The sequence below is a fragment of the Triticum dicoccoides genome, chromosome 1B (assembly GCF_002162155.2).
Source record: "Triticum dicoccoides isolate Atlit2015 ecotype Zavitan chromosome 1B, WEW_v2.0, whole genome shotgun sequence".
Classification (NCBI taxonomy): Eukaryota; Viridiplantae; Streptophyta; class Magnoliopsida; order Poales; family Poaceae; genus Triticum; species Triticum dicoccoides.
This window is the reverse complement of record NC_041381.1, coordinates 6,580,796-6,592,645: the sequence shown is the minus strand read 5'-3', so window position 1 is coordinate 6,592,645 and position 11,850 is coordinate 6,580,796. Positions and strand designations below refer to the sequence as shown.

Below are 11,850 nucleotides of genomic sequence, written 5' to 3'. Positions count from 1 at the left end.
GGGGAAAGGTGGTGGGCTGGTGCGGCTTAGCAGTAGCGCGGGTGGTAAAACGCGCCGCTGACAATAAAATAGCAACATCGCGCTTACCACTACTGCTAACGAGGACCAACAGTGTGCACAATTTGAAAATTAGCAGCAACAATCTCAGAAAAAGAGCGTTGCTAGTAACGCTTTAGTAGTAGCGCGGGTCGAGACAACGTGCTGCTGCTGAATGTAGGTTGGCGGACACTGTCGGTCGATATTTGTAGCAGCGCGGGTTGCTCCAAGTGCGCTACTGCTAACTCCGTTTCAGTAGTGAGTTTTGAAAGCACGCGCTGCTGATAATTAGCAGCAGCGCCTCTTTTTGAGCTGCGCTGCTGCTAAGATTCTGTGTATAAGGTTTTCCCTAGTAGTGTCAACCTGGGCAAGAGGACCCTGCCTGTGGTATGGTTCAGTGTCAAACACTGGCTCTTCCTGCTCGCTCCCAATGATCATGTTGTGCAAGATGACAGAGCAGGTCATGATCTCCCACATTTGATCTTTCGACGAGGTCTGGGCGGGGTACCGGACAACAACAAATCGAGATTGAAGCACACCAAATGCCCGCTCGACATCCTTCCTGCAAGCAAATGTGTGGCCACCGCCTCAAGCCCAAAGAAGGAGTGCCAAATCCAGAGGCCCTGTGTGGCCACCGCCTGAAGTACCACACTGCAACCGCCTTTGGCACCTTTGTACATCCCCTGCCAAGCAAATGGGCAATTCTTCCATTCCCAATGCATGCCGTCGATGCTTCCAAGCATCCCAGGAAATCATCTTGCTACATTCCGTGCTAGGATCCGAGCAGTGTCTTCCGCATTGGGTGTTCTCAAGTATTGCGGTCCAAACACTGACACCACTGCCCGACAGAACTTGTAGACACACTCTATGCTGGTGGACTCGGCCATGCGCCCATAGTCGCCCTGTGAGTCACCGGGAGCTCCGTATGCAAGCATCCTCATCGCTGTCGTGCACTTCTGGATCGAGGTGAATGCAAGTTTGCCGGTGCAATCCATCTTGCATTTGAAGTAGTTGTCGAACTCCCGGATGGAATTCACAATCTTGAGGAAGAGCTTTCAGCTCATCCGATAACGGTGCCGAAATGTTTTATCGCCGTGAAGTGGAGCATCGGCGAAGTAGTCGGAGTAGAGCATGCAGTAGCCTTCGAGACGATGCCGGGTCTTTGCTTCCACCCGCCCCGGCGCCGAGCCACCTCGCCGCGGCTTTTCATTGCTCGCCAGCAGCTGGGCGAGGGCGGCGAGCACCATGAGATGCTCTTCTTCCTGGACGTCGGCCTCGGCTTCCTCCTCCAGCAGCGCGGCGAGCGCTTCGTCGTCATCCGAATCCATCGCCGAGGCAGGCAAATTGCCGAACACCTTGCGCCCGGTGGGCGTGCACCCACTGCTAAACTGCCCCTCCGCGGCCAGAAACGGCGGCCGGAAACGCCCAGCTGCTATCGGAGGGGCTGCCGCGGCAAACCTCTGCTATTTTTTCCGGCGAGGAATGGCTACCTAGTGGTGAAGGGCGGCGGGCGGCTCCGGTATATAGCTAGTGGCGGCCGAGGGTGCAGAGGGTGGGAGGCGAGTCGGGGAAGAAAATCTTGACTTTTCACCTGACGGCGTGGTCTAGCCGCGCTTTTCCCTTGCGCCGGAGCCCCCGACCGCCCCCTAGCGCGCCGGGTTCGGCCTGCGGCCGCCGGGCAAAAAAGGGTCGAACCGGCGGTTTTCGTCGTCCTCGGGGCGCGACTGGTGCGGTTTTTTGGCGCCGGCGCCGAAAAAGTCACCTGGGGGGCCTGTTGGGGCCGCGGCTGGAGATGCTCTAAGGTCTACATAGTTCTCGAACCTGTAGGGTCCGCATGCTTAACATTCGTTGACAATATAGTATTATAGGAGTTATGTATGTTGGTGACCGAATGTTGTTCGGAGTCCCGGATGAGATCATAGACATGACAAGGAGATCTGGAATGGTCCAGAGGTAAAGATTGATATATGGGATAATAGTGTTTGATCTCTGGAAAGGATTCGGAATTCACCGGAAGGGGTTTCAGATGTTTCCCGAAATGTTTGGGCACGAGAACACTTTATTTGGGCTAGGGGGTAAAGCCCAGGAGGCTTTTAGAAAGTGCAAAAGGATGTTTTGTGGAGACCAGAGGCCAGACGCCAGGGACCCTGGCGTCTGGGTCCAGACGCCGGGAACCCTGGCGTCTGGTCCTGGAGTCCGAGTAGGACTCTTTCCTTTCGGTCAAAACTGAATTTGAGGAGGCTTTTACTCTCAATTTTGACCCCAGGGCTCAACATATAAATAGAGGGGTTGGGCTAGCACCCAAAAGACATCAAGATTCACCAAGCCGTGTGCCGGCAACCCCGCCCCTCTAGTTTATCCTCCATCATAGTTTTCATTGTGCTTGGCGAAGCCCTACGGAGATTGTTCTTCACCAACACCGTCACCACGCCGTCGTGCTACCGGAACTCGTCTACTACTTTTCACCCATCTTGCTGGATCAAGAAGGCGAGGACATTATCGAGCTGAACGTGTGCTGAACATGGATGTGCCGTACGTCTAGTACTTGATCGAGACGGATCATGAAGGTGTACGACTACATCAACCATGTTGATAAACACTTCCACTTAGCGATATTCAAGGGTATGAAGATGCTCTCCCCCTCTCATAGCTACGCATCTCCATGGATAGATCTTGCGTGCGCGTAGAAATGTTTTGTTCTCCATGCAACGTTTCCCAACAGTGGCATCCGGGCCAGGTCTATGCGTAGATGATATGCACGAGTAGAACACAAAGAATTGTGAGCGGTGATAGTCATACTGCTTACCACCAACATCTTATTTTGATTTGGCGGTATTGTGGATGAAGCGGCCTGGACCAACCTTACATGTACACACACACGAGACTGGTTCCACCGACAGACATGCAACGAGTTTTGCATAAAGGTGAATGGAAGGTGTCTATTTCTCCTACTTTAGTTGAATCGAATTTTACTACGGCCTGTCCTTGAAGAAGGTTAAAACATCAAACTTGATGAAACACCATTGTGGTTTTTGCATAGATAAGAACGGTTCTTGCTAGAAGCCCGTAGCAGTCACGTAAAACTTGCAACAACAAAGTAGAGGACGTCTAACTTGTTTTTGCAGGGCATGTTGTGTTGTGATATGGTCAAGATATGATGTGATGTATGTTGATGTATGAGATGATCATGTTTTGTAATATCAACAACCGGAAGGAGCCTTAGGGTTGTCTCTTTATTGTATGAAGTGCAAGCGCCATGTAGTTGCTTTACTTTATCACTATGCATTAGCGATAGTTGTAGAAGCAATAGTTGGCATGACGAACTCGACGCAATGACGCTACGATGGAGATCAAGGTGTCAAGCCAGTGATGATGGAGATCATGATGATGCTTTGGAAATGGAGATCAAAAGCACAAAATGATGATGGCCATATCATGTCACATGTTTTGATTGCATGTGATGTTTATCTTTTATGCATCTTATTTTTCTTAGAATGGCGGTAGCATTATAAGATGATCCCTTGACTTAATTTCAAGATAAAGGTGTTCTCCCTGAGTATGCACTGTTGCTACAGTTCGTCGTTTCGAGACACCACGTGATGATCGGGTGTGATAGACTCTACGTTCACATACAACGGGTGTAAGATAATTCTGCACATGCAGAATACTTGGGTTAAACTTGATGAGCCTAGCATGTATAGACATGGTCTCGGAACACTAGAGACCGAAAGGTCGAACGTGAGTCATATAGTAGATATGATCAACATAGAGATGTTCACCATTGATGACTACCCCATCTCAGGTGATGATCGGACATGGGTTAGTTGATTTGGATCAGGTATCACTTAGATAACTTGAGGGATGTTTATTTAAGTGGGAGTTCATTAGTAATTTTATTAATTGAACTTAAATTTATCATGAACTTAGTCTTATAGTTTTGCTTATCTATGTTGTAGATCAATAGCTCACGATGTAGCTCCCTATATTTTTTGATATGTTCCTAGAAAAAACTAAGTTGAAAGATGATAGTAGCAATGATGCGGACTGGATCTGTGATCTAAGGATTATCCTCATTGCTGCACAGAAGAATTATCTCCTTGCTGCACTACCTCTTGAGCATGCTTTGGTTTTCCCTTGAAGAGGAAAGGGTGATGCAGCAAAGTAGCATAAGTATTTCCCTCAGTTTTTGAGAACCAAGGTATCAATCCATTAGGAGACAACGCACAAGTCACCTAGTACATGCACAAACAATCAATAACCTTGCAACCAACGCAATAAAGGGGTTGTCAATCCCTTCACAGTCACTTGCAAAAGTGAGATCTAATAAAGATAGTAAAGTAAATATTTTTGGTATTTTTGTTGTATAGATTGGAAAGTAAAGATTGCAAAATAGTAAACCAGATGCGATGGAAATAAAATAGATGTAATATAATAGAAAAGAGACCCGGGGGGCATAGGTTTTACTAGTGGCTTCTCTCAAGATAGCATGTATTACGGTGGGTGAACAAATTACTGCCGAGCAATTGATAGAAAAGCGCATAATTATGAAGTTATCTAAGGAAATGATCATGAATATAGGCATCACGTCCGTGTCAAGTAGACCGAAATGATTCTGCATCTACTACTATTACTCCACACATCGACCGCTATCCAGCATGCATCTAGAGTATTAAGTTCATAAGAACAGAGTAACCTTTAAGCAAGATGACATGATATAGAGGGATAAACTCAAGCAATATGATATAAGCCCCATCTTTTTATCCTCGATGGCAACAATACAATACGTGCCTTGCTGCCCCTACTGTCACTGGGAAAGGACACCGCAAGACTGGAACCAAAGCTAAGCACTTCTCCCATTGCAAGAAAGATCAATCTAGTAGGCCAAACTAAAACCATAATTCGAAGAGACTTGCAAAGATATCAAATCAAGCATATAAGAATTCAGAGAAGAACCAAATAATACTCATAGATAATCTTGTTCATAAATGCACAATTCATCGGATCTCGGCAAACACACCGCGAAAGAGTATTACATCGAATAGATCTCCAAGAACATCGAGGAGAACTTTGTATTGAGAATCAAAGAAAGAGAAGAAGCCATCTAGCTAATAACTATGGACCCGAAGGTCTATGGTAAACTACTCATGCTTCATTGGAGAGGCTATGGTGTTTATGTAGAAGCCCTCCGTGATCGATTCCCCCTCCGGCAGATCGCCAGAAAAGGCCCCAAGATGGGATCTCACGGGTACAGAAGGTTGCAGCGGTGGAAAAGTGGTTTCGTGGCTCCCCCTGATGTTTCTAGGGTATAAGAGTATATATAGGCAAAAGAAGTACGTCGGTGGAGCTACAAGGGGCCCATGAGGGTGGGGGGCGCACCTACCCCCTTGGGCGCGCCCTCCTACCTTGTGGCCGCCTCATGGCGTTCCATACTTCTACGCCAAGTCTTCTGGATTGCTTTCAATCCAAGAAAGATCATTGCGAAGGTTTCATTCCGTTTTGACTCCGTTTGGTATTCTTTTTCCGCAAAACTCTAAAATAGGCAAAAAACTGAAACTAACATTGGGCCTCCGGTTAATAGGTTAGTCCCAAAAATAATATAAAAGAGCATATTAAAGCCCATTAAACATCCAAAACAGATAATCTAATAGCATGGAACAATAAAAAATTATAGATACGTTGGAGACGTATCAAGCATCCCCAAGCTTAATTCCTGCTCGTCCTCGAGTAGGTAAATGATAAAAACAGAATTTTTGATGTGGAATGCTACCTAGCATATTTATCAATGTAATTTTATTTATTGTGGCATGAATATTCAGATCCAAAAGATTCAAGACAAAAGTTTACTATTGACATAAAAATAATAATACTTCAAGCATACTAACAAAGCAATCATGTCTTCTGAAAATAACATGGCCAAAGAAAGCTATCCCTACAAAATCATATAGTCTGGCTATGCTCTATCTTCATCACACAAAGTATTTAATCATGCACAACCCCGGTTTCAGCCAAGCAATTGTTTCATACTTTAGTATTTTCAAACTTTTTCAATCTTCATACTTTAGTATTTAGGGTCCAGACGCAGGGAACCCTAGCGTCTGGTCCTGGAGTCTGAGTAGGACTCTTGCCTTTTGGGCAAAACCGACTTTGAGGAGGCTTTTACTCCAAGTTTCGACCCCAGCTGGGCTCAACATATAAATAGAGAGGTAGGGCTAGCACCCAAAAGATATCAAGATTCACCAAGCCGTGTGCCGGCAACCCCGCCCCTCTAGTTTATCCTCCGTCATAGTTTCTATTGTGCTTGGCGAAGCCCTGCGGAGATTGTTCTTCACCAACACCGTCACCATGCCGTCGTGCTGCCAGAACTCATCTACTACTTCGCCCCTCTTGATGGATCAAGAAGGCGAGGACGTCATCGAGCTGAATGTGTGCTGAACGTGGAGGTGCCGTACATTCGGTACTTGATAGGGACGGATCGTGAAGGTGTACGGCTACATCAACTGTGTTGATAGACGCTTCTTCTTAGAGATCTTCAAGGGTATGAAGATGCTCTCCCCCTCTCGTAGCTATGCATCTCCATGGATAGATCTTGCGTGTGCGTAGAATTTTTTTGTTTTCCATGCAACGTTTCCTAGCAGACCACTATCCAGCATTCATCTCATAGTATTAAGTAAAAAGAGTATAGCATTAGTTAGTTACATCAAGTCAATGATATATTGTCTTCACCCGCGTTTAAAGAACAAATACACAATCATATTTTTAACCCTAGCGGCAATAACACAATGCAAGCATTTTTCTACTTTTTGCCACTGCAGTAAATTACTTGCAAGATCGAACCGAGCTATTATACACGCCTCCTCTCTAGGAGATCAAAACCCCAACTTTGCTAGAGAAAGAAGGATAGATCGGAGATCATTTATGAATAAGAGTTATGCAAAGAAGATACCAAATAGATCTCAAAATATTCCATGGATAGGTACGATCATAAAGGGAAAATTCATCATATCCCGACAAACCCACTGTAAGCATTAGATCAGATGGATCATGATCATGTAGGGCAGCTCATGTGATATTTTTCTTGAGAAACATGGGAGAGAAAACCAACTAGCTACTGCTACGAATCCCTAGTCCAAAGGAAACTACTAACGGGTGATCATTGTGGCCATCAAGTTGATGGAGATTAGCCACCGTGAAGATTTCCTCCTTGGATGGAGTACCCAAAAAGGCCTCCTGATTGGATCATGAAGAAGCTCTGGCATGTTGTGGCAGAAAAATGTGATAAATTCCTGAAGGGTTTAAGAGGTATATAAAGGCACATTGACTAAGATGCTATAAATCAGAGGCTTAGGGGGCTCACACGGCAGGGGAACACACCCCTTAGGGCATGTGGAACCTTGTGTGGCCCCTTGGCCTATGCTGGTGCCCCCATAAGCTCCTGGACTCACAACATTCATTGAATGTTTCTAGGATTTCATGAGCCTGATAAAATTGCTTTCATGAGAAGTCCAAAAATCACCAGAAAAAGCCTGACATTGGGCACTGGATTAATAGGTTAGTTAAGAAACAATACTCTCATGGTTAAATAGGTGACAATTATGTTAATTTGATATAAAAATGACATGAAACAAGCAAAAATTATATATTTTTTGAAATATATCATGGTTGTAGATTATAGGCAATGAATGGCAAATGATGATATTTGTGGGCCATTCCAAACAAAATGGGTATTGTTAACGGGGTACATATAGTATATGTTTGTAGCCAGGTTAGTCAACAGTCCCATGTTTGTAGGTGTTTTAGTATTGGCATTAGCCCAATTACCCTGCAATCAATAGGGAAACTCCCTTTAACTTAACTAATATATGGATTAAATGAGAAAGTGATAATCAAGTCTATTATGAGATTAAATTTGATGAAAAGTCTATCTATATTCATATCCAAACAAAGGTAGATAATAAATCATACATTCATTAGATGTAAATTTGGTCCAAGTTTAAAGGAACATTGACACCACACCATTTTTATCCATATAAGAAAATACATACTTCCTCTCTTTTTGGATGTAAATCAAGTCCATCATTAATGATTATTCATGCATAAATTGATCTATATCCATATAAAAACATAGGCCATAAAGAAATCATTATTTGGATGTAAACCAAGTTCATATTTAGTGAACATTGATTGAATAATTAATTTATACCCAACTCTAGAAATATTTGTGCGCCAGATCGGCACTCGTTACTTGTTGAGTGCAGCAGCAATATGATGCCATCTAAAGCTTTCCAAAAAAAATAATGTGGCTCGATTCTATATAAGTTGTGTTCTCTAAAGAAGATACATGTATCTAAGGAATCACACAATTACTATTTCGTTCATAGGAACACAATTATCCATACAAAATGGGAGGTGACTATGTTGTGATACCAGTCGTAATGTGCTTTTTGTGTATAACTTGCCAACTCACCTTGGTTGATTCGATAGACGTAGATGGCAATCTCGTGATGGATGAGAAGGTAACCAATATTTTCATTTTAGCTTTGACATATACAACTCTTATCAATTGGTTTATGTATTCATCCCATTCTTCTATATACTTGACCACTTAATCTTGATAATTACCATTGGTTGTAATCATTCGTAACTACTATGTTACTTATAAGCTCAATTAAAAGGTAGGATACATATGTGGAACTGGAAACAAATACTTGTATCTTTCAAGGACTTTGTACATCAATTATACCTGCTAACCTGTCACGAACTAACATTTCCCTCTACAGAACACCACTCTTTTAAGACCTAAATCTTTTGATTTTCCGTGGAGAGCTAATATCAAGAATGAAGGAAGCGGCATTATTTCTCATGTACATACACTCGCTCCCACTGTCTCTCTATATATCTCTTTACTTTTTCATGTGTTAGATTTGGGATGTTTTGTTGATCTTTTGGTGAGTATTGACCACAAAAAACATCACAATTTCTGTCACAGTGACATGTGATAAATATAAAGGAAAGTTCAAGGTATTTTTTAATATAAGCATCATATATTTAAATCACAAAGAGAAAACGATAGAAATCCACATTCATTAGTGATGCACTTAACTCATAGTTCGACAAGATAGATTATGGTCAATGGTCAGAGACAACGTGGTACATAAAGACTAGATAAAAAACGTAGACCTAAATGAACTAAGGTTGATGCCCTATATACCATGAAAGCAATGATGATTACATACAAAACATGCTACCAAAATACCGAGAATAATAGATTTAGAAAGGCATTTAAGACACCCTCTATTGGAGACTTATCCTGACATACCAACAATCTACTGGAAATACGCTTCACACCTATCAAAGAGAGAATCAAATCTTGTATTGCGCTTGCCACAAGGATGAGAGAAGATGTTCTGAGCCTAAGCACCTGAGTAACACCATCGACAATGCACATGAACTAGAGAATTGGATGCATCACCAAAATGGTATAATTCGTTGGAATGACACCACATCCCGCGGAGTAAGCTAAATTGAGTATGATATACTCAAAAGAACGCGTGCGAAAAAAATATAGACTAAATACAAAGGAGCATGAAAAATTCCCCACTATAAATGTATGGTAGGTGGACTTCATACCAAGGCCAAGAACACATAGCCTCACTTATTTATTATGTCGTTATCTATACATTTTTCTAGTTATTTACTAATTTGAGCTATAATTTTCTGTCACTAGTATGCAATGTGGCACACAAAGCCAGGAAAATTCTATGGCCTTCGAGCTGAGATGAGTATATGGGATTCACCAAATCAAGAAAACTCTCAAGAATCTGGAGCATCCTTACAGATCTATTGTCAAGATGGAGGAAACTACAACTTAATTCAAGCTGGATTTCACGTACAAACATATCACCCATTCTGGTAAAGTCAAATGCTTTTGAATAAACTACTATTTCATAATCAAGTTTTTCTTGCAGATTTCCCCCTCTTTATACCATAATAAAGATATTCACTTCTTTACATATTGGACTGTAAGTATAATCAATGCCATTTTATCAAGTTCTATATTATTGTGGTGCACATATATTTTTGGGGTATTTTGTAGGAGTTAGAGGCCTTATTGGACTAACTGCAAGTCTCTTTACATCCACAATAATACATGTATCCCTTTTTTATTCGTCAGAAGGACTTGAAATCAAGGGGGTGCTACAACTTGCAGTGCCCAGGATTTGTGTCTGCAAGTGGAGCTAATCTGGTACCTGGACAAGCCATTGTTCCTCCATCAAATTATGGAAAACAAGACTACTATGTCAGGCTTAGCCTCAACCAGGTGCACCATTTGTCCCATTTTGGAGATTACTAAAGCTATATATTATCCCAACTGTGCCACTATTTCTACTATAACTAGATGGTACCCGCACATTGTTGCAGGAACCTCATCATATTAAACATGTACATGCATGCTATAAGAGCAACTAGAAAATAGAAAAGAGTTGGATTGCAACTAAAACAATGCCATTTTTCTATAAAACAAATGTGAAACATGAACTACCTAGGTATACTCATAGTGTCCAACACATAATCCATTCATGACAACAAAACAATTAATACAAACAAAAATTTATGAGGAGCATGCATGACTTGATGGTGTGGTAGGACTGCATGGATAGACAAAAGAAAGCACATATAAAAAAGTACAACTTAAGACGAACATGCATGACACTTGTTGATGTGGCATTGCTGGAAGTAGAGAAAGAAAAGTTAACTTATAACTAACTTTTGTGACTTGTTGATGTAGCATGGCTGCTTGAATAGAAAAAAATAGGTAGTGGATTGCAAGTATTTAAGAATAGAGGATTAAAACTAACAAAGATAGATTTTATGAGAATGAAAATTAGTTAGGCATAAATTCATATGGTTAGTAAGTAATATCCATTGTTATTTTATTATGAAAATATGGAACATTAATTAGGATCTGGGAAATTGTACGTCACCCAAGATTCTTGCTAATAACAACTTGTTCTCTACTCTTGTTTGTATGAAATTTATTGTTCATGGATGTCATCAATCTTTCGTTGACTACAGGATCCAAATTCCGAAGATTGGGTGGTGTACCGTCATGATTTAGACAAACCATCATTATTGGGACATTTTCCAAAGGAGCTTTGCCCTGGAACCCCACGTATACAAGCCTTGACTGGATTCGTGAATTACTTGAAGAATGCACATGGTCCTCCAATGGGTAGTGGCCACTTCCCCGATCATTACGATCATGACAGTAAGAAATCTGCGTACTTCAAGCACATTCGGTATTACAATCCAAATGGTCATTCTTATAGCCCGTTTGGCGTTCCAATGGTCAAGTTAGTTGATAGGCTAGATTGCTATAGAGCAAATGATTTAGTTCTTGATTATAAGAGGGGCTATATGTTCAACTACGGTGGACCAAGTGGTTGTGTTGGTTGACAAAAAGAATTGTATTCCCATTTGGATTCAATAAATAAAACATAGTATGTTACTTAATGGTCAACAGCTGTCCCTTATTTCCTTTATTTTGTCAAACTCCAAATTGGTTTTGATGCGGATTATCACCATGGTCCCTAGTTTATCAAACTATTGGTTTTCACCATGCACAGCCATTCCCAACACGTGTACTTGTGACACGAGCTAGGTGATGATAGTAAGTCAAATTAATGAAGGCTCACAGCAGCAGAGACCATATGATTGGGCTCCTCACTTCTGCAGGAAGGTCTAAGGCGACAGATATATCGCACACCAATCGACCAAATTGTGTACAATAGAAAAACCGCAAGCGGTAACAAAATA

General features: G+C 42.0%; 1 protein-coding gene across 1 annotated transcript; it reads left to right on the top strand.

Moving 5' to 3' along the window:
* Positions 1 to 8,435: 8,435 nt before the first annotated feature.
* Positions 8,436 to 11,490, top strand: LOC119298881. Its single transcript, XM_037576188.1, has 6 exons — positions 8,436 to 8,549; positions 8,814 to 8,897; positions 9,761 to 9,922; positions 10,002 to 10,055; positions 10,208 to 10,354; positions 11,110 to 11,490. Exons 1-6 carry the CDS (start codon positions 8,436 to 8,438, stop codon positions 11,488 to 11,490), a joined length of 942 nt encoding a protein of 313 aa, XP_037432085.1.
* The last annotated feature ends 360 nt before the right edge of the window (positions 11,491 to 11,850 follow it).